Raw genomic sequence first — 26,710 nt, 5'->3', positions numbered from 1 at the left:
AATGGGAAACCATTTCCATTGGTAGAAAAAGTTACCATAATTTGGTCACTATTTGGTTGATTCACTGCAGAATTTCCATAGTATGCGTTCTACAAATATTATTTACTAATCTTCAAACATCAATGTAAATTGTTAACTAAACTGTGCTACCATCAACCAACCTGAACAACTTGGTAATTGCAAATCCAATTTTACCTACATTGTATCTTTTATCCAGAGACTGCAGTTCCCAAAAATCAGATCATTTACCAAGTATGCCTGTAATTGATAAGGACAAATTCTTTTTAACTGCATGAACCTCAACACAGCTCAAGTGTTAATCGTTAGTCATCACGATGATAAATACAAATTAAAAGTTAAGATAATAACATACCTACTTAAATATATAAGGTGTGCAAGAAACCAAGTAATGGTGAGAATGTAGAGCAACCAGAAATGAACTGAGACAAAGTGCAAAATGGCATTAACAACTTCTGAAAACCAGTAGTATCTACTGAAAACATGTAGGACAGACAGGAGCACTGGCATTTACCAAAATCATGAGAAGTTTGTTGCCGCTGGGCATGGTGGCTCACGCTTGTAATCCCTGCACTTTGGGAGGCCAAGGCAGGCGATCTCGAGGTCGGAAGATCAAGACCACCCTGGACGGTGAAACACTATCTCTACCAAAAATACAAAGAGTTAGCCGTTAGCCGGTCGCTGTGGCGGGCGCCTGTCGTCCCAGCTACTCGGGAGGCAGAGGCAGGAGACAGGTGTGAACCTGGGAGGTGGAGCTTGCAGTGAGCTGAGATCATGCCGATGCACTCCAGCCTGGGGCACAGAATAAGACTCCATCTTAAAAAAAAAAGTTTGTTGCTGCTGCTACAAACCAGAAATCAGGTGCTATTTACACAACAGGATTCCACACAGCAATCAGAATGTTACAATTCGTCCTAAGTAACAATGTAATTTCATCTCACAAACAACACTTAAGTGCAAGAAGTAACAACAAAATAAGCTGTAGATTTCATTTATACCAAGTTTATCAGACTAAATCTTATGTGTGCTGTTAAAAGAACAGTGCTAGGCCAGGCGCGGTGGCTCAAGCCTGTAATCCCAGCACTTTGGGAGGCTGAGACGGGCGGATCACGAGGTCAGGAGATCGAGACCATCCTGGTTAATACGGTGAAACCCCATCTCTACTAAAAACTACAAAAAACTAGCTGGGCGAGGTGGCGGGCGCCTGTAGTCCCAGCTACTTGGGAGGCTGAGGCAGGAGAATGGCGTGAACCCGGGAGGCGGAGCTTGCAGTGAGCTGAGATCTGGCCACTGCACTCCAGCCTGGGCGACAGAGCGAGACTCCATCCCCCCCAAAAAAAAAAAACAGTGCTTACCCTTTGCAGTTTGAGGCTGGTTGCCAAAAGGGGACACAAAGGGACACTGAGGTTCTTGACTTCCCTAAAAAGACCTATTTCAAACGTGCAACATTTGATCAGTTTGCCTATGTTTGTTAACTGGCACTAACTGCTGCAATGTGTTAATGGGACTGTCACCAGAAAAAAGAAGTTGGACAAAAGGTGCGTATGTGATTCTTAGCTATCATTAACCTACTCCGTTAACTCTTAACCTTCAGTAGACAACTACTTACAATCAAATAGTAATTTGTTGGGCAACTGACTTTTTACCCAATTCATTCTTAGTTCAGCCATCTTTCACATCAAAAATGCTTAAAACCACCATCACACTCATATGAAGTTGCTTCGACCAAAATGCAATACATGCTGCGTGTACAGACCTTTTAGTTTTCCATCAGTCAGAATAAAATCCTGCCTCTGTACTCCAACCTTCTACCACCTTCATCATTTATTCAAACATGTAAGGCAAAGTACTTCCAGCCTCAGGATGTATTTTGCAAACAGCTTTGGTAGTCAAGAAATCAGATTTCCAATCTTCAGGTTAAGAGCACAAATTCATCTTCAACTCAACATTAAGCTACAAGTGACAGCAAAAAAGATTTTTGAACTTTTTATTTTAGTAAAATCAGAATAAACAGAGCACATGCAGTGCCAGCATCTAAAACTAATACAATAAGCAATTACTAAAATTTTACAGTGACTCGAGGTTCAACGGTTACATTCAGCAATTCCATTCTTTACTGAAAATACTGCTGGCTGATAAAACTGAATGTAAGTCACTGAAAAAATAACCACATGTTTGAGGACTGTAAATATGCCAGACAATCACCGAAGAGCAAACAAAACAAAACAAAACACATAACAAAACTCAGAAAACTGTTGTGGATGTGGACACTTCCTATCAGCATTCAGAAGTGTTTCATTAATATCTTAAGACAAGTATATCAAAACCTTGGCATGTTTTAGTTTCAAGTTGACAATTTTGTCTTAAATTTTGTCAGAAAATTACAGCTACATTGCCAATGCCGGGTCTGCTTAATTTGACTCAAGTTTAATAGGACTTAACATTAAAAGCTCACACTACCCCGAAATATATTATTTCACATACGGTGACATTCAACATTCAAGTGCCAGTGTGTTTTTGTACTGTCTTTTGGTCAAGTTTCTTTAAACTTTCAAAGAATCATTTTTAGGCTTACAAAAATAAATATTTGTCAAAATTTTCAATAAATATTACACAACTAGCAGCAAAAAGTATCTAAAATCTGTTGTGTGCAAATAGTTTTCTTCTCAACTACCATTCCATGGTCCCCAATAAAATTTTAGAATCTACTGCTTCACTGGCTGCATTCAACAATCTCCAAGAAACAAAATAAGATTGGAAGGTCGAGGACACGCACACAAGACATATATATATAAAATTCTCTGAATGTGCAATAAAATAAGTACTTTGTAAAAAGTTACGGGAGAAATGTACAAGAGTCTAAACCTATACTAATTGAAATAGCACCTTAACAAATGACCTCAATACTGTCAAGTGCACCTACTTGTAAGTTTTAGAACAAGGCACAATACACTTGAAAATCTATTGCACTTTAAGAAATTTTTGCCAACTTCTTATGCCACTGAAAAGATTTGTTTTTAAAGATCATTGCATTCTGGCCACAAAATCAGTACAGAATTCCAAGTGGGAGAGGCATTTTTAGTGGTGGACAATCATCTTTGGCCAAATTTAGCACAAGAGACTATAAATACCATGGAAACCTATGCAACTAAAATACACTAAAACTGCACATAGAGCGCACACACCTTGTGCAGTTTAGTACATATTTGCAACCTGTGTGATTTCAAGAATTTGTTAGTCTTAGCTTTACAAAGTCTACAAGTGTAAGCCATTTTAACATTTCAATGCAGCTTTAACAGCGCAATATGACTCTACATTAAATTAAAGCCTGCTGCATAATCCTTCCTGTTTAAACCCTTCTTGACCAAAAAACATCAACACTAGCATGCATAAAAGACCAGAATCCAACCAGGCCTATAGTGAGGCCTGGTCACTGCCATGGTCAGCCATTCTAACATTTCAAATTTTTATAGCAGGCATTAAAAAAACTATGAAATCTCCCCCATTGTATCAAAGCTTTAAATCTTTCCTGTGATAGTATGCCCACAGTTGCCTAGCTTAGAATAAACTCCCTAAACATTAAATGAGAAATTGCTGTATTTACTTGAATTAACCTAAAAAAGCTCTTTCAAAAATATTAATGGGTATATCGATACATTCCACCTCGTCATGACTGGAATGGCTTAAAGAGTGTAAGTTTCTAAGTGCCTATCCAGGATAGAGTGAGCAAGTCAGAACTTTAGTACAGGTTGGCCATATAAAAAACTATGCTTTAATGCTTTAAGATGTTCTCCCAACCCCCAAGTCTGCAAAAATCCAACAGTCCTAACGCAGGCTACTGCCTGAAGTTTTTTTTCCTTTTTATATTTATGGATGAATTGATGATTCCTGTTAAAGTTGTATCATACCTGTGTGCCAAGGTTTGATTTTAGGCCAAGTTTAGTAAATTTATTTTTGTCAAAACAATTGGTATCGTGAGCATTACTGAGCCAACAGGACATCAAAGTAATAAGTTGTCTAAAGTTAAAGTCACAGTACGTTAACAAACGAACGATCCTCAGTCACAAAATTATAAATGCAGTTTGGGGTGGGAATAAAGCAGGAGGGGAAGAGTTAAATCCAAACTATAGCAATCACATCTTCAAACCAATTTCTTAATAGGGCTGCTGTTTATTCCTTTCATTTTTCTTCTTGTGACTTTGAGCTCCCTTGAATTATCAGGAGAATCATAGCTGGTAATGTACTGCAAGTTCTTGAAGCTACACGATATAGTCTGGCTAAGTTACATGTGGTTTCCATATTAGCTTGTTTGTAAGGGTGACTTTGCTGCAAAGCAGATTCAGTTGCCCCACCAGTCAACCCCCTGGGAGTTATAATTTCCTCCATATCCATCACTAGTGTAGAAGCCTCCATAGCCACCTATCAAGAAAAATGTTTAGAAAGAAATTAAGTCATCCATTAATACCTTTTTTTCTCAAGTACTTCAACATAAAACCAGTAAAAGAAATCTAGTGTTGGATTTTTGTGTCCCTCAGAAACCAAATTTCCCCAATAAATTACTCTTTGAAAAAGAGAACTCGTAAGAAAAACAAAGAGCCCAGGCCAGGCACAGTGGCTCAAGCCTGTAATCCCAGCACATTGGGAGGCCAAGGTGGGCGGATCATGAGGTCAGGAGGTAGAGACCAGCCTGGCCAACATGGTGAAACCCCATCTCTACTAAAAATAGAAAAAAATTAGCTGGGCATGTTGCCATGTAACTGTAATCCCAGCTACTTAGGAAGCTGAGGCAGGACAGTCACTTTCAGTGAGCTGAGATCAGGTCACTGCACTCCAGCTTGAGTGACAGCGTGGCACTCCATCTCAAAAAAAAAAGAAAAAAAAAGGAGAAAAACAAAAAGCCCTTCCTAAAAGAAAAATTAACATTAATTACCTCCACCAAATCCTCTGCTGTTGCCGTAACCACCTCCACCACTGCGGCTGCTGCTTCCACGACTACTACTAAAGCCAGAACTGCTGGAACCACTACTCTGTCGATAGTCTCTGGCACCAAATCCTCCACTGAATCTATTATTGTAAGCAAAAATATGGCATGGCAGTGTAAGTATAAAGTTCAATTAAATTGAAAATTCCTGCTTAAACTTTGCAATTCCCAATTTGATTTTTCAGTTCAATTTCATTATGTTCCAATGGGAACCATCCCATTAACGTCCCAACGTGTTCTAACAGTGTTTCTAAAGGACTCAGCAGTGAGGAACTGACACTTAATTCCTTGTCACCCTTTCTAATAATCATCCCTTGCCCAAAATGTTTATGTATTATTGTTAAAAGTAACTGTTTAATACTTTTAACTCTGAAAGCTTCTTGCGCCTAGTAAGTAATAAAAAGAGTGAAGGCTCAAAACAGCGTGTACCTTTTAGATCGTCCACGATTGCCACCCTTATAGTGGTGTTCATAAGCCATATTTTCCAACCAAGAAGGTACTTCTTGTTTAGCTTCTACAAGAAGATCCAACAAATCCTTTGTAATATTCATATTTTTTTCATTAAAGAATGAGGTGGCAAGGCCTAAAGCGTTCAAAAAAAGCTCATGAAGTTTCCATAAAATAGTGGGGTATTCTTATATACCTACATAAAATATAGTAAGAAACTAAAATATGATATTGTAATTTATAATATAACCACATCAAAGAGAGAGGAAGAAAAACTTTTACTTGGCTGATTAATATAAAATTTTTCCTCAGAAATAAAGGTTCTATTTTTAAGATTCTGTGTCAAATCTCGGCTATATGCATCATGATTAAAAAACTGAAACTGTCGGCTGGGCGCGGTGGCTCACGCCTGTAATCCCAGCACTTTGGGAGGCCAAGGCAGGCAGATTACGAGGTCAGGAGATCGAGACTATCCTGGCTAACACGGTGAAACCCCATCTCTACTAAAGATACAAAAAATTAGCTGGGCGTGGTGGCGGGTGCCTGTAGTCCCAGCTACTCTGGAGGCTGAGGCAGGAGAAAGGCATGAACCTGGGAGGTGGAGGTTGCAGTGAGCCGAGATCACCACTGCACTCCAGTCTGAGTGACAGAACGAGACTCCGTCCCAAAAAAAAAAAAAAAAGAAACTGTCTTTAACAAACTCCTTACCCAGGTTTCCTACACGTCCTGTACGGCCAATACGATGAACATATTCTTCAATATCACTTGGCAAATCAAAATTGATAACATGTCTCACATTTGAAATGTCTAGTCCTCGTGCTGCCACCTGAAAAATAACTTTTATTTAAAAAAAAAAAAAAAAAACAAGCACTATACACACATGATTAATTAGAAAATATACATACAGCTGTAGCCACTAGAATTGGGCTTTTCCCTGAGCGAAACTGGTGAAGGGCCTCCTCACGATCTCTCTGTGACCGGTCTCCATGAATACTGGTACAAGCGTATCCTTCATGGTATAAGAAATCCTCCAGGGAATCTGCTCCCTTTTTGGTCTCCACAAACACTAAAGTCAGCGAATCCCTCCCTGAAAAATTGTAAGGCTTTGTTTACTCATAGAGAATTAGCATCACTACTTAATCTAAATTATTAACTGGCTTAATTCTAGTCCTCGTGCTAGAATAAATCTTGGAAGCATGCAAACAGAGCCAGTTAATGTAAGCATTGTTTTAGCCATGTTTAGAAAGAGGAGAAAGACAGGAGGAAAAGCCAGAAAATACGTAAAGAGATTCTCTTCACATGTAACTGACTATTCTTATTCATAATTTTACCTGTTGCACCTAATAGGTCCAGTAAAAACGACCGTTTATCTAAGTCTTCCACCCAAACTACTTTCTGTGTGATGTTCTCAGAGGTAGAGCCTACTCTGCCTACAGCCAAAAAGATATATTCATCCAAAAAGTCACGAGCAAGCATCTGAAATGTGAGAAAAATACTCAATTACCTATTTTAATACATAAATTATCTGAATATAATGAATAAACACAAATGTTCTGAATAAAAGTTCAAACATCAAATAGTACCTGTATTTCCTTAGGAAAAGTAGCACTAAACATCATGGTGTGACGAACGCCCTTTGGTGGCATAGTATCTTGTTCAACTATACGACGTATCTGAGGTTCAAATCCCATATCCAGCATCCTATCAGCTTCATCCAACACTAAGTACCTATTAGAAAATCCCTCAGTTGATACTGGATCATTAGATCTGAGAAACTAATTACTATATATAGTTGTATAATTAATTACACTCATGTAGTCACTCAAATAGTAAATATCACAGTGTCACAATTTGACACACTCAACAAATGCATATATACATACACACACACACACACACACACAAAATCATGAGATAAAAAGCTCAAGGTGACAACCAAATTACCCAGGCTGATTGTTAAAATGAAGCTCAGCCTCAATTAAAATTTCACTTACTCTTTAACAAAAACATTAACTGCAATTTTCAAAACTATATAGAAAATTAAATTATTAAAGCAGTACTAGTAAAATACAAGAGTAATCAACTTTAAATACAATGAAATATTTTTGTATAAAATGAAATATTTCATATTATGTATTATGTATATATAATATACATTTTGTATAAAATGAAATATGAAAACTGACATACTTGCAGAAGTCTAATCCAATCTTTCCTCTTTCCATCATATCCACTAGACGTCCTGGAGTGGCTACTAACAAGTGGCATCCACGTTCTAAGTCCCGAATCTGCTGACCAATATCAGCACCACCATAAACTACACAAGGACGAACTCTAGATCGGTAGGAAAACTATAAGCAAAGAACGTGTCAGTGGCTATAAAAACATCATTTGATAAATGAGAAAAGCAGTAATCAGTAAAATGAGTATTTTACTTTTCTAGCTTCCTCATAGATCTGTACAGCCAATTCTCTTGTTGGGGCTAAAACCAAGGATATTGGGTATTGTTTGCGGCGCCCATATCTTCCATTTTCCTAAAAAATAAATACAATTTTAAATTTTAAAACCCAAAACTTTATTTGTAAAAATTCACTTTCTCTTTATAATTTACAGATTACATCTATAAACTTATTTTCAATGGGTGAACGGGGTAAAAAAAATGAAAATAAGGTATACCTGGCATTGGTTAGAGAAGTCAACAGGGCTTTACAAAGCTTTATAAAACAAAAATGTCTTATTTTATAACAAGACCTTTACCTTTACAGCCTTCAAAGCTTCTCCAGGACCATCTGTATATATCTGACTCAGTATAGGTAAAAGAAATGCTGCAGTTTTCCCAGATCCTGAAAACAAAACAATGACTTATCATTTCTGAATATTAATAGACAACAAAGTGTTCTAAATGCCCTTGGAATGTAAGAAAATTTTTCTTACTTTATTTCCAATTTTCTAGGAAGTTACAGTAAATTTATATGGCAAACCTAAGATTGTAAAGTGTCAGTTCAACATTTCTTTGTAATCACTATATACTATTGCAATGTAAAGCAGGGGCCAGTAAACTTTCTGTAAAGAGTTATAACGGCTCTTGCAGGCCAGTCTCTGTGCCACATCTCTGGCTAATCTCTACAGCTACCAACGTAACAAATGGGTATGGCTATATTTGAATACAGCTATTGAAAAATAAGTAAGTGCTAGGTTTGACCTGAAGGATGCAGTTTGCTAACTCCTGTGGAGTTAACTGCAAATTATGCAATTCTATTTCTTAAATACGAATTCGCCATAAGCTTCCTCAAGATATCCAAATGAAAACACTAGTTTCATCCCAAGGATCCAAAGGTAGAGACAAAAAGACACATCCTTAGCTAATCTTTACCTATCTCAAATGCTAAACACAGGATTCAGACATCCCTTCAGAACATACTACTTTTAAAGTAAGTCCAATCAGGTATTCTTAACTTTTACTTTGTATCAAGTAAGCTTACCTGTTTGGGCACAAGCCATTAAGTCTCTTTTTCCCTTAATAATAGGAATGGCATGTTTTTGCACTGGAGTAGGACGAGTGTAGCGAGTAAGTTCAATGTTCCCCATGATAATTTCTCCCATGTCAATATCGCTAAACTGCAAAGAAATTCAACCAGGTTAATCAAATACAAGTAAACACAGAAGTAAACATAGCAGGCATAAAACGCTGTATCTGGGCCGGGCTCAAGCCTGTAATCCCAGCACTTTTGGGAGGCGAGAACTGGGCGGATCCCTAGGAATCCAGGAGAGATCGAGACCATCCTGGCGAACCGCGGTGAAACCCGTCTCTACCATCATAAAACTAGCGGGTGAGGTGCAGCCTGTAGTCCCAGCTACTTTCGGGAGGCTGAGAGCAGAGAATGGCGGCGTAAACCCGGAGGAGCTTGCAGTGAGCTGAGATCCGACCACTGCACTCCCAGCCTGGCGACAGAGCTTGAACTCCGTCTCAAGCAGCTGTATCTGTTGCAATTTCTGTTTTATACTAACATATTAATGGAAGTAACCAACTGTCTGATTTGTTTTACAGACGCTATGATTTCAGTAAAAGATTCATGGCATTTTTAAAGAAAATGCCTGGGTTTGTTCTACACTGAAAGAAGTTTTTGGAGGCCGGGCACGGTGGCGGATGCCTGTAGTCCCAGGACTTTTGAGAGGCTAAAGGCATGAAGATCACTTGAGATCAGGAATTTGAGGCCAGCCTGGCCAACATGGTGAAACCGTCTCTACTAGAAGTACAAAAATGGGCTGGGTGTGTTAGTGTGCGCCTGTAGTCCCAGCTACTTAACAGGTTGAGGTGGGAGAATGGCTTGAACCCAGAAAGTGGAGGATGCAGCAAGCTGAGATCATGCCACTGCACTCCAGCCTGAGAGACACAGCAAGACTGTCTCAAAAAAAAAAAAAAATTGGATGCTTTTAATTCCAGGATTATTCTTAATAATGACACTAATTTTTTTCATAATCCAATGGGTCTGCATTAATAACTTTAAAAGTCAAACAAAACACTTACATTTTCAATATGTGGAGGACAGTTACTGCCAGTTGCCTCTACTGGTATATCATCGTATTTCTCAAAGTTAATCCCTGTGTTTCCTCCAGAAAACAGTTCTCTGAAATCAAACAATTATTACATATGTTATATTAAGCAATAAATTTCATAACAATTAACATACATTTCAAAAACTTACTGCTCCAAGCGTTCACTTGGTGGAAGTGGTTTTGACCAATCATCTTCATCTGACTTGTCACACCACCGACTGTGTCCACTCCGTTCAAATCTGCCAAAGCCAGTTCTGTCACGACTGCCAATACCATCATAGTCACTCCGTCCACGATCATCAAATCTAAATGGCACAAGCAATCGAAAGTACACGATTTAGCCAATGTTAGATTATCATCTCTCTAGAAATGTACTCGGGTATCAGTACATTTGCTCAGTAACTGAGCAAAACCATCCTTCAAAGATACCAGCAATTCAATATTTGTTTCTCATGTGAAGTAAGGCCCCTAACTAACCAGTATTGATGTGTAATTTATGTCTTCGTTTTTAAGAAAATTATAAAAATTTTTATAAAATTCACAGCTTTAATCTCACATGCTAAGAATTAGGTTTTTAGATACTTATAACTAGTACATACTTTACATCTTCATTTAAAATAGTATCATCTAAATATATTTACTGGTAGGAAAGCAGGAATAACACTTGAGTTTTTCCTTTATATAGAAGTAGACATGTGAGAAGAGAATATTTTTAGAGTTTTATTCCTATTTGTGAAAAACAGAAGACAGGATTAAATATAGCTATTAGGTTTTTAAGATAGACTTATACATCAAAAATGAAGTGTTTAAAGCTGTCACTACCTGTATCATTTAAGTTGAAACAGATTTCACTGTGTCAAATACCATATTCATCTAATTTAATAAATTAATTTTAGCAAAGACCTCTTACTGCTAACAAAACAATGAGTAAACCAACATTCTGCTTTAAATCCGTTAGCAGTCTGTCAAAGACATGCTTGACCATTCAAAGTATGAAGAATGAGAACTTACCAAATTAAGATTCTTAAATTGCTACTGTACACACATACAAGCTGAGATTTACCTTCCCCTTGATCCACTTCCACGTTCACTGAAATAACCAGACTTTCCTCTAGAATCTCGAGACCCAAAACTGCTATATGCATCCTTATCTTTGCTGCAACTCCAACCTGAACTGTCTTTATCATGGAAGCCTTCAATAAAAAAGCAAAAATTAGAAGGTGACAAGACTTTTACATAATTTGCATCTTTCCAAACATGAAGTCCTTCACATGTAGTCTTCCTTTATCTTATGGGACCAAAGGTCAACAGGTTCCATAAGCAGAATTTTTACTCTGAATAATACAAAAGGTGTTAAACCTAAACACTTAACATATGCTATATATAATACACATTTTGGGAAGGCCCAGCTAAACAAAAGATTACCTCAGAGACTGTGGGTTACCTAAAGAAAAGCTTGAACTAAGAGAAGAGATCTACATAATCAGAAGAAATATGTCAGATGTATTCAGACAGACATGGCTCACACCTGTAATCCCAGCACTTTCAGAGGATAAGGCAAGCGGATCACGAGGTCAGAAGATCGAGGCCATCATGGCTAACACGGTGAAACCCTGTCTCTACTAAAAATACAAAAAAATTAGGCGGACGTGGTGGCGGGCACCTGTAATCCCAGCTTCTCAGGAGGCTGAGGCAGGAGAATGGCATGAACCCGGGGAGGTGGAGCTTGCAGTGAGCTGAGATCGCACCACTGTACTCCAGCCTGGATGACATAACAAGACTCCATCTCAAAAAAAACTCCAACTCTATGCACTTTATGACCAAAAACTACTCATATGTAGTAGTATGTAGCAACTGTATGTAGCAAGCATCATGGTAAACAAGGACTCATCAATGAAGAACCTGGAGAAGGCAACTTGCTACCTATCAACATCAGTATAAACAGGACTAGTTAGTTGAGCATCTGAATGCATTTCTTTAAAATCTAGCTTTGTGTAGTAACATCAAAAAGAAACAGATCAACTAAATGGAAACAGTCAATACAAAACAAGGAATTTGCATGCTGTCTACTTTGCTCCACCAGACCTCTAAGATAGCCTCAAATTCTAAGCGTCCAAAAGTAATTGTGTAGTCTTAATATGCTCGGTGAGAATAAAGTATACTTAATTTAAAAAACAAAAACAAAAACAAAAAACCCTCTTTGTTGCCTACTTTTCCAGGTCTACAAACTGATAAAAAGAAAAATTACAAAAGTAAACTTGCTCCACAACCACACACTTGCTTAAGCTGAGGGCTTACCTAAACTCATACATTTCAATAAATGCTTAAAGTTGCAAGTTAATAAAGTTATTTTCCCCTGCTTTTAAATCTCCAGTATTAGACAAATGAATTGTACTTCCTAAATCTATATCTATTGTACTAAATCGACTGTACGTCCCAGATTTAGGAATTTAGACGTTTAAGGTCTCTTCCATCCCCCCAAATACTAAAATATTGCTAACTCTCCTTAAGGCACTTAATAAACCTTGGATGCAATTCCAGCCAGGTACAATACTAAGAATACCTGTGATAAAAGAAAATTCTGCAGTTACTCTGAAAAAAGAATACAATCAACAGCTAAGTGGTCTTCTGATAAACAGACTTATACAGAGGATACAGACTAAACACAGAAGTACAAACCCACTCCACACCCCTTTATTATCTTCTTTCCTTTTGGTTTTAAATACTTTTCCTGACCTTTTCTTCTCCTAGAATTTTTTTGATGTATACGCAGCATTCAAAACATCACCCCAATTAAACTTTTCTAAATTACAAATTTAATAGTAAACAATCCTAGGTGTTTTAATGCATTTCACACAACACCTTTCAAATGAAGTTATTTAGGCTGAAACCAGACAATCTCACCAGCTTACTCACTGGATGTGGCCAAAAGTGGTAATCTTAACAACTAACTGTTAACTAGTTTGAAAAAAAAAAAACCATTTTCCCATTTTCACTGTGCCAACTTTTCAAGATGGCATCAAGCAGGACCTTATCACTATACAGTTTATATTACATAAGGCATTCCCACAAATACACTGGTTTCAAATTTCAAAACATAAATGTTCACAAACAGATAAAGCACTATAGTTAACCTATATAAAACCCAGATTTTTTGGGTTCAATTTGCCAAAAGAAGCAACAACTATCCATCATTCAACATTACATGAACTTTTCCAAAAACAGAAAATGTTACTTCTTAAAGACAGTCCAAAAGAGGCACAGGAGGGAACAAAAAACGTTTATAGACTTACTAAAGTTACTTTTTTCCCTAGGCTTTGATTACCTGCTAAAGGTTAGGTCTACAAAGTTGCCTTAAAGACGTACCTTTAGATGCTTCTCTGTTCCTTAAGTGAGGAGGTATATAGCGCCCTTCTAAAAGAGAAAATGTAAAATTAGAAGCCCATGACATCACCAAGATACTGCTTTTTTAGAAAATGTCTATTAAAAAATAGGTCCTGGAAAACAAACTTTTAAAACCTACAATAAACTACTTTGCAAGATAAGGCGAAAAAAAGCTTACTCTAAAATACACTGCAAACCACATATATTTCAGTAGCTAATGGTTGTTATTTAAGAATCATGTTTTAAAAGGGTCTATTTCCAATAACTGTTACATGAATCAACACTGATCATTAAACATGATCATTACTCCAATGTAACAGCCTACTAGGAAAAAAAAGACTATGGACTATACTAAATTACCCTGTAAAAGGCTTTTTAAAAATCTGTACTGGGCTGGGCACAGTGGCTCACACCTGTAATCCCAGCACTTCAGGGGGCCAAAGTGGCCAGATCAAGAAGTCAGGAAATCGGGACCATCCTGGATAACCCGATGAAACCCCATCCCTACTAAAAAAAATTACAAAAACTTAGCCAGGCATGGTGGCGGGCGCCTGTATTCCCAGCTACTGAGGAGGCTGAGGCAGGAGAATGGCGTGAACTGGGAAGGCATAGCTTGCAGACAGCGGAGATCACACCACTGCACTCCAGCCTGGGCACAGAGCGAGATTATGTCTCAAAAACAAAAAGAAAAAAGAAAATCTGTACTGGTAAAGTGATACCATAAAAACACATGAAAAGTTGGAAAGTGAAAATGATCTGGAAAACAAATTAAGGGTTTTAAGTGAAATCAACAGCCCAGTCTATGATTAAGAAGTAAAATAACTTATCAAGTAGATGGAAGTCTACTTAACTGACCACCTGATTTTCCTACTCAAAAATCCAAAAAATCCAAATTTGAACTAAATCTCCTACTTTTAGATTTAACTAAATATCCAAAACTGTCTCTACCAGTTAAATCTCTATAATGTTCATATAATGACAAAGTCTGAAATAAATTAATAAAACTTAAAAGTGTTTTGTTTTGTTTTTTCAGAGCATACCAACTGCTTTCCTTGTTGAACAACAGGAAGAAACATGGACTCAAACCAGGAATACTACCAAATAATCACCAACCTTACCCTCCTATCCAAATACTAACCACACACAAACTTCCAAAAAGAAATGAGACCAAGTGTTTCAAAAAGTATTTGTAACTAATTTCCTTTCAAAGAAATATAGCTAACCCATCACCTTAAAATCAGAAAAGCTTGGTTTTATCATTGAATATTAGGTTCTTCATGAGCAACAGCAGTAGATGTAGCACATAAACACACAGGTTTACTTTATTAGGTTTAACACAATGCAGGTCAATTCACAAGGATGGGCTTATACCCCATGCTGGGCCAGAAATGAATGGCACTGCTTTTCTAAAAATAATGTGTATTACATTAAGGTCCTTGGTTTCTGGGTTTTTTGTTTTTTGTTTTTTTTTTGAGTCAAAGTCTCTGTCAGCCATGCTGGAGTGCAGTGACCTGATTGCAGCTCACTGAAGCCTCCAGTCTCCCAGAGTCAAGCAAACTCTCCCATATGAGTGGCTGGGACTACACGAAGGTACCACCACGCCAGGCTAATTTTTTGTATTTTCAGTGGAGATAGGTTTTGCCATGCTGCCCAAACTGGTCTCGAACTACTGGGCTCAACCGATCCACCAGCCTTGGCCTCCCAAAATGCTGCAATTACAGGCCTGAGCCACCTCATCCCACCAAGATTTTTCTTAAATTGCTTTAACTCAAAAGTAACAAAAGTGTATTCTATTACCCAGACATACCAAAGTATGTCATATTTTTACACAAATTGAAGACAAAAAAAAGTAAATTCAAAATTAACAAGTCCAATAAGATATTAACATTAAGCTCAGATAAATATTCCATTTTTAAAAAAACTTTTACTTACTGCTCGCTGTACTTGCTCCTCCACTCTGTTTTTCAGAGGAGTTCAGGTCCAGATTAGCAAGCTAGAAGAGATATCAATAGCTCACACGCTGACACACAAGAACAGATAACATCACAAAAGACAAATGAAACCTAGATTCCAATCTTATCCTGTACCACACACTTAGCTGCCATGTCGGTCTGGCATTAGGTTTTAAAGATGCCTAAGTCTACCAACCATGACAAACGCAAATGGCATCACCTGAATACTAGCAGTTTCACAGTAATGAGTTCAAATTCATTAACTCAAAACACGTTTTCTTTAACAATTTTCCATAGTAAAAGCTTTCCTAAAAAAATTTACCACCAATTTCTCAGTAACTTAAACACCCAATTTAGCTACAGTCATAATAGTGAAATGTTCCCAATGACAGTGGTTTTCTTGATATTCGAACCCTAAAAATAAAAGGACACTAGAAGCATTTGAAGATTCCTTAATTTCTCTTTGCCCTAAAGACTATAAAACTATTTTTAATGCAGATAAATTCCTAAACATCGAAAGTTAAAATAAAAACCAACTTCTCTATGTTTTGAGTACTATGCGGCTTTACACAACTGTCATTTAATGTTTGATACTCTATGATGAAGATAGTAGCACTTATTTCTCCCATTTTAAACATCAAACTCGGAGGTCTTTGGTTACAAAGTTAAAAAGCGACACATCTCGTATTTAACGTTCCTAAAATGACATGCAATCCCAATTCCTGCCTCCTTATACTGATTGATCTTAAAACTGTAGAAAAAAGATTATTTCACTTGAACGGCTTCAGCATAATACCTTACCTAGAACTACTCTGAAGCAGTGGGGAAAAAAAAAAACACGTACGTCAAAATAGATTTTTTTCAAAAAACACGTTAAGACCAATGCCAAGAGCAACTATGTCACCTCTTTGCACAAACTTTCTATGCCGTAACATGTTTACATATATATTAAAAGCTCAAGATACTATCACATTACATCAAACATCAATTAAGACAGTGTCTTAAAAATTTTGCCGTCTGAATTTGGTTACTACTTAATTCTAGTGAACTAGAGAGCACGGTTTATCAAGAGTTAAACGGATGCCAATTACATAGAAACATAAATTCGTATTGCCCAGGCTCTTAATTTTCTACTTCTGTGGTCTATTTAACATATTGTCAGTAAATAGAAGGCGTTAGTATGTCGTCAGTGGAAAAACAACTTTCAAACGCAGACCGCTAAATCCCTCAAACGACACCTGACAGCAAAATTTAAAATCATTTAGCATCACTAAGCTTTAATCACAACTAAAAAGTTCGGGCAGTATTTTTTGGCTAATATACATACATATATATATATCTATCTATCTCTCTTTTATTCATTCTCTCCCCTAGATTTGGGGGGCAGAAATGCAGGGATAATCTTGCAAACGACTGGAGTGCCAAATGCAAAAGCGCGGTAGGTTCCTCACACAGAAAACGAACCTGATCTAACACGCAGACCACATATTCTCTGCCTCATGGCCCAGACTTCCAAAGTAAAGGATCAGTCCTTAATGGAGACAGAGTTAGACTTGTATCCACATTCCATCAGCGGTAACAAGTAAACCACAAATAACCTCTCCCGCTAATCAATATTCGGGGTTAATTTTCTACCGGACGACTTCTGCATATATCGGCTAACGTAAAGGTACAATACTATACAAAAACCACACAGCTCTCGGCTAGGCAGCTATCCAGTGACTGAATTAACTGAATTAAGAAAGGAGTGTAGTGCAATGCTGGATCCCTAACCCTCCAAGTGTCTTTCCGCTGGCGTCCAATTTCCATTATTTCTACACGGGTGGAGAAAAGCACGCGGCAGCCATCCTTCCCTCCCCTTCCCACCATCCCTTTCCGGTACTTCTGCGTCACAAAACTTTCCACACCGGAAGCCCGGTTTCGGCACGCTCAGCACCCAGGCAACGGTTCTTCCGTGGCTACGGGACCCCGCCAGAAACAAGATATAAGATACTTGTTTCATTGTGCTTTACATGCACTCCTTTTCAAGAATTCCACAGGCCTGGTCCCTCCGCTGAAGCACCACAGCGCTGCCCAGTCATACAATCGTATACAAAGACTCTCGCCATTTGCCCGAGCAAAGACCATACTCTCGTTCCTCTCTACACACACTGGGTGGCCTGAAATACACTTTGTTCTTAACAACGACACTTTTGCGAATACGTCAGGGGAGCCTGGTGAGGGCCTAACCTCTAGACATAAAAATGGTCCCCTTTTGCGAACCGCCTCCCTCTCCCGCCCTCTGTAACAGGTCCGTGGTCGCACATGCGCGTCTCCACGCTACCGCTCAGGCAAACACAAAAGCCGCCATTGCGTGCGGCCCAGTACTACACCGGAATACCAGCGTAACCACAACCATTAACGTTACTGCCATCGTCCGGTCTCTTCCGGACCTGGTCTAATCATGGTCTCATGCAGTTTCTCTCCCCATTTCTCTACAGTCCCAGTCACACAACACACGAACCCACAAGAGGCGAAACTGAAATATCAATTAGCAGTGCGCCACAAACCGTTAAGCCAAGTAAAAGATCCCCTTAGAAAGCCTCGGGAGGCTTACTTTGACTCACCTGCTGGTCCAGTTCAGGGTCATTTTTCATCCCCACATGACTCATCCCTGAAGAGAAGCGAAAAATCGTATAGTCCACTGTAAGTGCGAGATCGAGTAGCTGAGCTCTCACAAGAGAACTTCAGCTGTTAAGTACACTGGTTGGCCTACGCGGTAATATGGCCCCTCCCACACGATACGTCAGCACGCACCACGTGCGACCTCGTTGGCTCCACCCCTCCACCACCACCACCCAATCCCTTTATCGCTACCATTACTTCTGCCTAAATCGCGTTGGTTTAGTCATAAGATCGCGGGATTAAGTAGTCCCAACACCTCTCAAAATTCGCGAGATCTTTGCTATCCCCGCCCTCTCTCTGTGTCTTCGAATTCTAGGGATCTGACAAGAAAGCGTCTTTCGCCCTTTTCCCCTTGGGGAAATCTTAAACACAGTGATAATCTACCGCTAACTCACTCTCCCTCCTCGTTACCCACCCTCAACTTCCCTTCTTCCTTAAGCACTCTCTCTTCCCTTTTACTTTCGAGAATTGGAGGTTTTGTAAAATTTTTCCGTTCTAGCTAGCCGTCGCCTACCTTTGACAAACTTCAGCGAAGTTGGAACTAGTCAAAAAACTCTCTGAAGCCAAGACAGATCAGGGTTACGGGATCCCAAGTGTCAGGCGCAGTGACCATTTTACGTGAGCGATCCACAATGGTTTCAATACAATCCTCAGGTTAGGGAGGTGAAAGAACAGGTCCGCAGTCGGTCCCTCTGCAGGATAGACCTGACTGCACCTGCGGAAAGTACAGTGGATTCCGCAGCACGTGTGACCAGCCACAAGCTCGACAGGCTTCACTGGGTTAGGCTGCTGGGGTTCAGCTAGGAACCCAAGACCCCTCTAGTTTTTCTAGCAGTGTGCCTGCGCTTTATGAGCATACGGCTTTAGCATCACAGGATGAGGAAACAATGAAACAATTATATACTGAATGACGCTGATGATAACACACCTACCGGGGGACCTAGGCCCTTAACGAACACTGGCATAGGTCCCTTGTTTTGACGAAATAATGAAACAATTATATACTGAATGACGCTGGTGATAACACACCTACCGGGGGACCTAGGCCCTTAACGCGCACTGGCATAGGTCCCATGTTTTTCCGGGCGCTCTGCAACTCCATATAGGTTAACCAATGCTATACTGAGTCCCCAAAGCCAGCCTAGCCATGGGATTGTGAAAGACTCTTTTGGTTGCCCAAAAGAATTGGGTTTGAGGGGGATCGGCCTCCTGAAGGAACTACTATACCGAAGTTGTCCTACCTTCGTAACAACTTACAGGCGGCTGCAGTGGGTGGGAAATAGTCTTTTGCCCTAGGAGTTACTTTTCTTGGCTAAATTCTCAGTCCTCTCTCTAATCCAGATTCAGCAGACAGATAGGGGAAAAAAAAGCGTAGAACGAGATCCCTGGCCTTAACTAATATATAGCCATATGCGTAGTTTTACAAACACTTCTTCCGTCTGAACTCTCAGTGAAACCAGATTAAATATACAGGTTTTACACCATCCTTCAAAGGGTTTCCTAGTGCTGAAATTCAAATACCTGCATTGTCAAAACGTTATCACAAATATTTCTGCTTTTCCGAATTTAAAACATTCAAAGGGATTGGAACATACATATTCTGTTCAGTGTTCCCAGAGTGAAGTTGCTTTACTGCTTTGGCAAGTTAAAGTTGTCAACTAGATTTCCTTGTTCATAACATGTTTTGTGTCGACACCTTTACCATTCTCAAGTAAATTCATACGTGATATAAAATAAATTTATTGGCCTTGTCCATTTTTGACCTTCCTTTTCTCTCTCCTTGCCTCCCAAAGAAGTAAGTGATGCACAATGACACCCCGCTGGCCCCTAACAAGCCTGTTATAGAATTAAAAGAATATTTATAATAATATATGTGTTTTAGCATGTAAATGACTGCCACTGCTACACTGACAAATACACAAGACAAGTGGTTGCCTAATTTGACTGCAAATACAAACAGAATGTATTCACAACTCACTGTATTATGAACAGGGTTGCAAACGGTAATATTTCTAAAATGGGTAACAATATAAATTTATACAGTATTTGCCTTTTTGGGGGAAAAAACAACAACCCCTGTATATTTAAACTATTCATAAATTCTTTTGGTTGGTTGGTTTGTTTTTGTTTTTGTGACAGGATCTCACTTCCTCTTCCAGGCTGGAGTGCAGTGGTGGGATCTTGGCTCACTGCAGCAACCACCTCCCACACTCAGGTGATTCACCTCAGCCTCCCAGTAGCTGTGACCGCAGTTGCACACCACCCACCATGGCAGGCCCACCATGCCAGGCTAATTCTTTTTTAAATAATTGAGAAGGGGTTTTGTCATGTTGCCCAAGTTGGGCTCAAACTCCTGGGCTCGAGGGATCTGCCTGCTTTGGCCTCCCAAAGTGCTAGGATTACAGACACAAGCCACTGCAACCGGCCTAAGAATACTTTTTTTTGGGTTTATGTGTAAAGCAATTTTGTAGGTTTAAATGTTAACAAAAGTATTTTCTACTGTGACTGTCCCTGAATTACAGGACATCTAACACCCTGAGCCCTGCCTGCTAAAATGTCAGCAGCCCTTGCTAATCATTCTGATATTCAAAACTGCTAGCATCAGTTTACAAAATATGATCTTGAGAAACTAGGCTTGAAGACCTCAGGGTCTATTCCAACTCATTTATGAGATTCGTATTATGGAGAACTGTTAAAGTACGTTTTTGGCCTCACTTATTTCCTTTTTGTATAAACCAGGGTAAACATGAGCTTCTGATATTCAGAAGCTGTGAATTCTGACACCTCTCATTTGTATATGAAAATTAGCAATAAGTAGGACATAATGACTAACCTGACTCTAGGTTACTTTCGAGTACTTCTGAAATTCACATCCTGCAATAGGAGTACCTAAAAAAAGTTATATATATTATACATACATACATATATATATATATATCAGTTTCCTATTTTCAGTTATTCTAGAAATACTCAAATCCAAACAACTAGTTTGGCCTGTTAATTAGTGTATTATTACACGAGTATCAAATTAGGAAGAAAAAAGATAAACTTTTGTCTTAGAATGCATACAGGCTAAAAAAAAGTAAAGTTACATACTTAGGTGGGTAAGTGAACAAACTTTCATAGCACCTCAAATGACTTTTATTAAGCAATCATTCCCACTCTATATTTTACTATGTTGTATTTGTCTTTTTTCACTACTCTGTGGTTCCAAGTCTCTTCCTATCCATGTAATATTGAGATATGTAAGAAGCTGAAATAATGGTAATCATTGTTATAGATATTACTGGGATAAACTGAAATGATGAAAATGAATAATGTGGTCAGGTAAACAAAATCATGCTGAAAAAAGGTAATAACAAAAGGCATAGTAAAAGTAATTTTTGGTGGGGCAAAGTGGCTCATAACAGTAATCTCAGCACTGTGGAAAGCTTAGGTGCTTGGTGAGTTTGAGATCAGCCTGAGCCACATGACAAAAGGAGCAATAGTATTTGATTCTCACTTACATAGAATATCTAGAATATGCAAATTAATAAAGACAGAAAGTAGATTAGAGATTTGCCAGGATCTGAGAGGAGAAGGTATTAGAGAGTTATTGTTTACTAGTTACAGAGTTTCTGATTAGGGTGATAGAAAAAGTTTTGAAAATTGGTAGTGGTGACAGTTATACAACATTATGTCTGTAATTAATGCCACTGAATTGCACACTTAAAAGTTATTACAGGCCGGGCGCGGTGACTCAAGCCTGTCATCCCAGCACTTTGGGAGGCCGAGACGGGCGGATCACGAGGTCAGGAGATCGACACCATCCTGGCTAATACGGTGAAACCCCGTCTCTACTAAAAATACAAAAACTTAGCCGGGCGTGGCGGCGGGCGCCTGTAGTCCCAGCTACTCGGGAGGCTGAGGCCGGAGAATGGCGTGAACCCGGGAGGCGGAGCTTGCAGTGAGCCGAGATCCGGCCACTGCACTCCAGCCTGGGCGACAGAGTGAGACTCCGTCTCAAAAACAAAACAAAACAAAAAAAAGTTATTACAATGGCCGGGTGCGGTGGCTCACTCCTGTAATCCCTGCACTTTGGGAGGCTGAGGCAGGCAGATCACCTGAGGTCAGGAATTCGAGACCAGCCTGACCACTGTGAAACCCTATCTCCACTAAAAAATTAGTCGGGCGTGAGCTGGGCGCGGTGGCTCACGCCTGTAATCCCAGCACTTTGGGAGACCGAGGAGGGCGAATTATGAGATCAGGAGATCGAGACCTTCCTGTTGAAACCCCCTCTCTACTAAAAAAGAAAAAAAAAAATTACAGGCGGGCGCATGTAGTCCCAGGTACTCTGGAGGCTGAGGCAGAAAAACGGCGTGAACCCAGGAGGCGGAGCTTGCAGTGAGCGGAGATCGCGCCACTGCACTCCACTCTGCGAGACAGAACAAGACTCCGTCTCAAAAAAAAAAAAAAAAAAAATTGCCGGGCGTGTGATGGGCACCTGTAATCCCAGCTACTCGGGAGGCTGAGGCAGGAGAATTGCTTGAACCCAGGAGATGGAGGCTGCATGAGTCGATACGGTCTCACTGCACTTCAGCCTGCGCGACAGAGCAAGACTCTGTCTCAAAAAAAAAAAAAGGTATTACAATGGCAGATTTATGTTTTATATGTGTACTACAGTTTAAATTAGTAATATAATAAATTTTGATATACTATGTTAATAATATATATTGTTTATACTATATTATAATATTTATATATAGTACACTGAAAGTTATTAAATTTAAAACTTTAAATAGGTGAATTGTATGTATACTTCAAATAAATATAATTGTATTTGAATATATCTCAGTATTGCTGTTGTATAAAAGTTAATTGCAGACCTAAGATCTCCTAGATTTTCTCCTTTGTCAGTTTTTTTTTTTTTTTCTTTTTGAGACAGGGCCTCACTCTGTTGCCCAGGCTTGAGTGCAGAGGCACAGCTATGGTTCATTGCAGCCCTGATCTCCTGGGCTCAGATGATCCTCCCACCTCAGCCTCCAGGTGGTTGGGGCTACAAGCATGCACCAACACACCTGGCTAATTTTTGTATTTTTTGTAGAGATAGGGTTTCACCATGTTGCCCAGGCTGGTCTTGAACTCCAGTGCTCAAGCAATCCTCCCACCTCAGCCTCCCCAAAATGCTGTGATTACAAGCCTGAGCTACTGCTCCCAGTCTCCTATGTCTTTTTTAGTAAGTTTTGTAGTTATTGGGTTTATAATTAGGTCTATGATTCATTTTGAGTTAATTCTGTAAAAGATGTAAAGTCTGTCTTGTTTTTTTTTTCTAATGGATGATTGTTTCACTATCATTTGTTAAAAACAGAATCTTTTTCTTTTTATCTTTGCTTCTACGTCAAAGATGAATTGACTATACTTGTGTAGGTCTGAGCTGTCTCTCCTCTATTCCATTCATCTGTGTGGCTATTCTTTAGTATGCTAAGCAAAACAATATGATTCCTATAGCTTTTTGCATACTTTGAAGCCAGAAAGTGTGAGTTATCCAATTTTGTTCTTCACTATTGTGTGGAATTATTATTATTATTATTGTTGTTGTTGTTATTATTATTATTATTATTATTATTTTGAGACAGAGTCTCACTCTGTTGCCCAGGCTGAAGTGCAGTGGAGCAATCTTGGCTCACTGTAACCTCTGCCTCCCAGGTTCAAGTGATTCTCCTACCTCAGCCTCCTGAATAGCTTGGATTACACACACCTGCCACCATGCCTAACTAGTTTCTGTATTTTTAGTAGAGATGGGGTTTCACCATATTGGCCAGGGTAGTCTTGAACCTCTGGGCTCAAGTGATTCGCCAACCTTGGTCTCCCAGAGTGCTGGGATTACAGCTGTAATATTAAGTGTTCTTGAGTAATTCTTAGAAAATTATCCCCTTTATCATTATTTATTTAACTGAAACCAGTTACTGGTATCATTGTTTAGCATGTTACCCTAGGTTGTTGTTTCACAACTTAGAAAATTAAGGAGCATGGATGCAAAGGGTGAGGTTGGAGTGAAAGTTTAGTAAGCAAAAGTAGAAAGCTCTCCACAGTGCAGAGGTGATTCCAAGTGGGTTGCAGTTTTACTGTTGAGTGCAAAAGCTTTTATAAGAAACTCCTGTCACCTCTGTAGCTGTTTGAATAACTTTTCTTATCTATAAAGCCATCTGCACAACTCCCTGTTTATTCAGTTGTGAGATGTCTTTAGGTAAGCACAAAGAACAGCTTTTCTTGTTTATATGATTGTGGGTTTGTTTTAGGGAAGTCCTTCTCCTCCCAGTGCAAGTTCCCATAGACCTCTCCATGTATATGCCTGAAAAGAAAAGGAAACTTCTTCCTGAGAACCCACTAATCACTCAAAGAACAAAAAGGTTTCCATGCTGAACCTTGCCTGCCTTGTCTGCTTATCTCTGTGCAGGTGTAGCCTGAGTTTACCCCAGGCTGCTCTATTTTTGCATGTACCTGTGATTTTTCAGGCAGGAAGATTCTCCAATGACTAGTGTTAGTGTTTACCCAATTGATTCTTCCTTTTTTCTCCTTCATTTTCCCCCTCAGAAGTGGAGACCCTCACTGCTGTTAGGGAAGTTGGGCAATGGTCTTTGTAGCTACTTCCTGCTGGAGAGGGGCATTGTGTGGGGAATAAAAGCTAGAATTTTCCTGGGGCTGGTCCAAGGGTCCTTGGAACGATGCATGTCCATGTGGGGTTCCATTTGCACCACCATTTGGAGTTTAATAGCCTCAGGGAAGAAGAAACAATTTGGGTTATAGCATTGACTACACACGCTCCAAACATTAATGCAAGACATTAAAAAAAAAAAAAAAGTCCCAGTAAAGGAGATAATCATGTTCAAAAAGAAGATTGAGATCCTCCAAGGAGGGATCATAGCCAACTCAGACTAGAGCACACTCCTTCTCTCTTAATATGGCAATGATTCTGATTTGATTCTTAAGTACCTATAAATTTTCTTCCACTTGACTAGAAGTGTTGATCCAAAAGCAACATGTTTTATTTAAGAGTGAATAGTGCCCCCTACTTCAGCTGTAAGGACATCTAGACTCTTCTATTTTCCATTACCACTGAGGCGAGAGAGTTTATGGATTGCTGTTGTGCGTCTCTGGCTCCTACTGTTGCCTTCCACCCTCACTGCATCATAATAGAGCTATGAAGCACTGATTTCTCAAGGAGAGGAATGTTGTCAATCGAAAATGGCCTTTAGCTCTAGCATGTCTCATCCCTGGTCTTCTCAATTTAGGATTGTATTGTGTGTGTCCTCCCCAGTCCTCTCTCAGTTAGATCTCTGTACAATGGCATAGAAATGATAGACGTCTTTGTTTGCTGTGTCCAAGATAGGTCACTTTCTAGAATGGAGCCTAGATTAGAAATTCCACCAGTGATGTTGCCATGTTAGAGGAGTTTAAAAATAATAGGCCAGGGACCACTGCCGCTATAGTGCATATTCCCATCCTGTAACTAGGAAGGATTAGGTGTAACCAGGAACCAAGAAGAAAATAAAGCTGTGTTCCTTGAAGTGAGGGTCCTAGGTTATAATGTGTAATAGATGCAGCTTGTCTTTGCCCAGGTCTCATAAAGAGGTTTCCCATACCTTTAATGGGAACATCTTTGCTAGAAGGATAATCATAAAAAGTATAGTCATGTATGGTGCTATTTAGGAGTATACACACTAGGTGGGAAGAATCTTCTGACAAATGGAGTTTTGGAAGATTATGGACGTAATATGTCCTGGCCAGTGTCTCAGCTGATTCTTCCTGCAGTGGCTCTCAGTCCAGACATTTCCTTTCCACCCACAAATGTATAGGTCATTATTAGTATCAAATATCATATAGAGGTCCAGGATTCCCTGAGGTGGCATGTTTGAGAAGGACCATGTGTTATTTGTTATTGTGACATAATAGTGGTAAGAGGAGTTATTCAGGGGCTTCCACTCAAATTTGGAATTTCAGTTAGGAGGTATGGATAGGATTTTAAAGGTTTTCCAGAAGTTTACCTTGTGTGTTAGGTTTGCTTTCTCCTTTTTTACCCTCCAGGCCTCATTTTCAGAGATTGTAAATGTAATGTTGCAATATTTGAGATACCCCAGGTACAGTCATTTTCCTCTGCTTTAAAGCAGAGGGAGGTGTTTATTACTATTCTATCAAGTGTGTCTGGTCTAAGATTCACAAAGATGTGAGTCTTAGATATGTCTTCCCAGGTGGAGTTTTTTGTTTTTTGTTTTTTGAGAAAGAGACTTAGTCTGTCGCCCAGGCTGGAGTGCAGTGGCCTGATCTCAGCTCACTGCAAGCTCCGCCTCCCGGGTTTACGCCATTGTCCTGCTTCAGCCTCCTGAGTAGCTGGGACTACAGGCACCCACCACCACGCCCGGCTAGTTTTTTGTATTTTTTTTTTTAGTAGAGACGGGGTTTCACCGTGTTAGCCAGGATGGTGTCGATCTCCTGACCTTGTGATCCGCCCGTCTCGGCCTCCCAAAGTGCTGGGATTACAGGCTTGAGCCACCGCGCCCGGCCCCCAGGTGGAGTTTTAACTGGTATGGGGTGCTCCCATATCAGGTTCCAGTTATATCTGACAAGTTCCTGATGTTTAGGGGAAAAGCTATCAAAGGGGACCCCAGGATGGTGAGTTCAGGATCATCATGAAGCTCCCTAGTTTTGGTGTTATTAAAATGAGCAAATT

At 39.4% G+C, this 26,710-nt stretch overlaps 1 protein-coding gene across 6 annotated transcripts; it reads right to left on the bottom strand.

Moving 5' to 3' along the window:
* Positions 1–1,990: 1,990 nt before the first annotated feature.
* Positions 1,991–18,928, bottom strand: DDX3Y (DEAD-box helicase 3 Y-linked). 6 transcript variants are annotated; one of them, XM_031661104.1, is made up of 17 exons: positions 18,518–18,928; positions 17,946–17,992; positions 15,320–15,380; positions 13,370–13,417; positions 11,067–11,196; positions 10,153–10,308; positions 9,975–10,074; positions 8,929–9,064; positions 8,204–8,289; positions 7,882–7,980; positions 7,637–7,797; positions 7,030–7,174; positions 6,778–6,922; positions 6,352–6,533; positions 6,155–6,272; positions 4,949–5,082; positions 1,991–4,437 (listed from the first exon to the last, which is right to left on the bottom strand). In XM_031661104.1, exons 2-17 carry the CDS (start codon positions 17,988–17,990, stop codon positions 4,198–4,200), a joined length of 1,986 nt encoding a protein of 661 aa, XP_031516964.1. In that variant the 5' UTR covers positions 17,991–17,992; positions 18,518–18,928; the 3' UTR covers positions 1,991–4,197. The 6 variants fall into 6 exon arrangements, with proteins under 6 accessions (XP_031516964.1, XP_031516965.1, XP_031516962.1 ...); XM_031661105.1 differs by lacking the exon at positions 18,518–18,928 and adding an exon at positions 5,429–5,582 and having other exon boundaries at positions 17,946–18,135; XM_031661102.1 differs by lacking the exons at positions 17,946–17,992; positions 18,518–18,928 and adding exons at positions 5,429–5,582; positions 17,113–17,861.
* Positions 18,929–26,710: the final 7,782 nt, after the last annotated feature.

This window comes from Papio anubis, chromosome Y (assembly GCF_008728515.1).
Source record: "Papio anubis isolate 15944 chromosome Y, Panubis1.0, whole genome shotgun sequence".
In the NCBI taxonomy this organism is placed as follows: domain Eukaryota; kingdom Metazoa; phylum Chordata; class Mammalia; order Primates; family Cercopithecidae; genus Papio; species Papio anubis.
Note: the sequence above shows the minus strand (reverse complement) of the source record. Positions and strands in the feature narration are given on the sequence as shown.

Bases quoted from the DNA above. Each gene is read 5' to 3' on its own strand.
- DDX3Y (XM_031661101.1), bottom strand. From the start codon at position 17,208: ATGGTGGGAAGGGGAGGGAAGGATGGCTGCCGCGTGCTTTTCTCCACC. The intron at 10,309-11,066 runs GTAAATCTCAGC...TGTGCCATTTAG, and splicing joins GGAAGTGGATCAAGGGGAAG to ATTTGATGATCGTGGACGGA. The intron at 8,290-8,928 runs GTAAGCTTACTT...TTTTGTTTTCAG, and splicing joins AATGGCTTGTGCCCAAACAG to GATCTGGGAAAACTGCAGCA.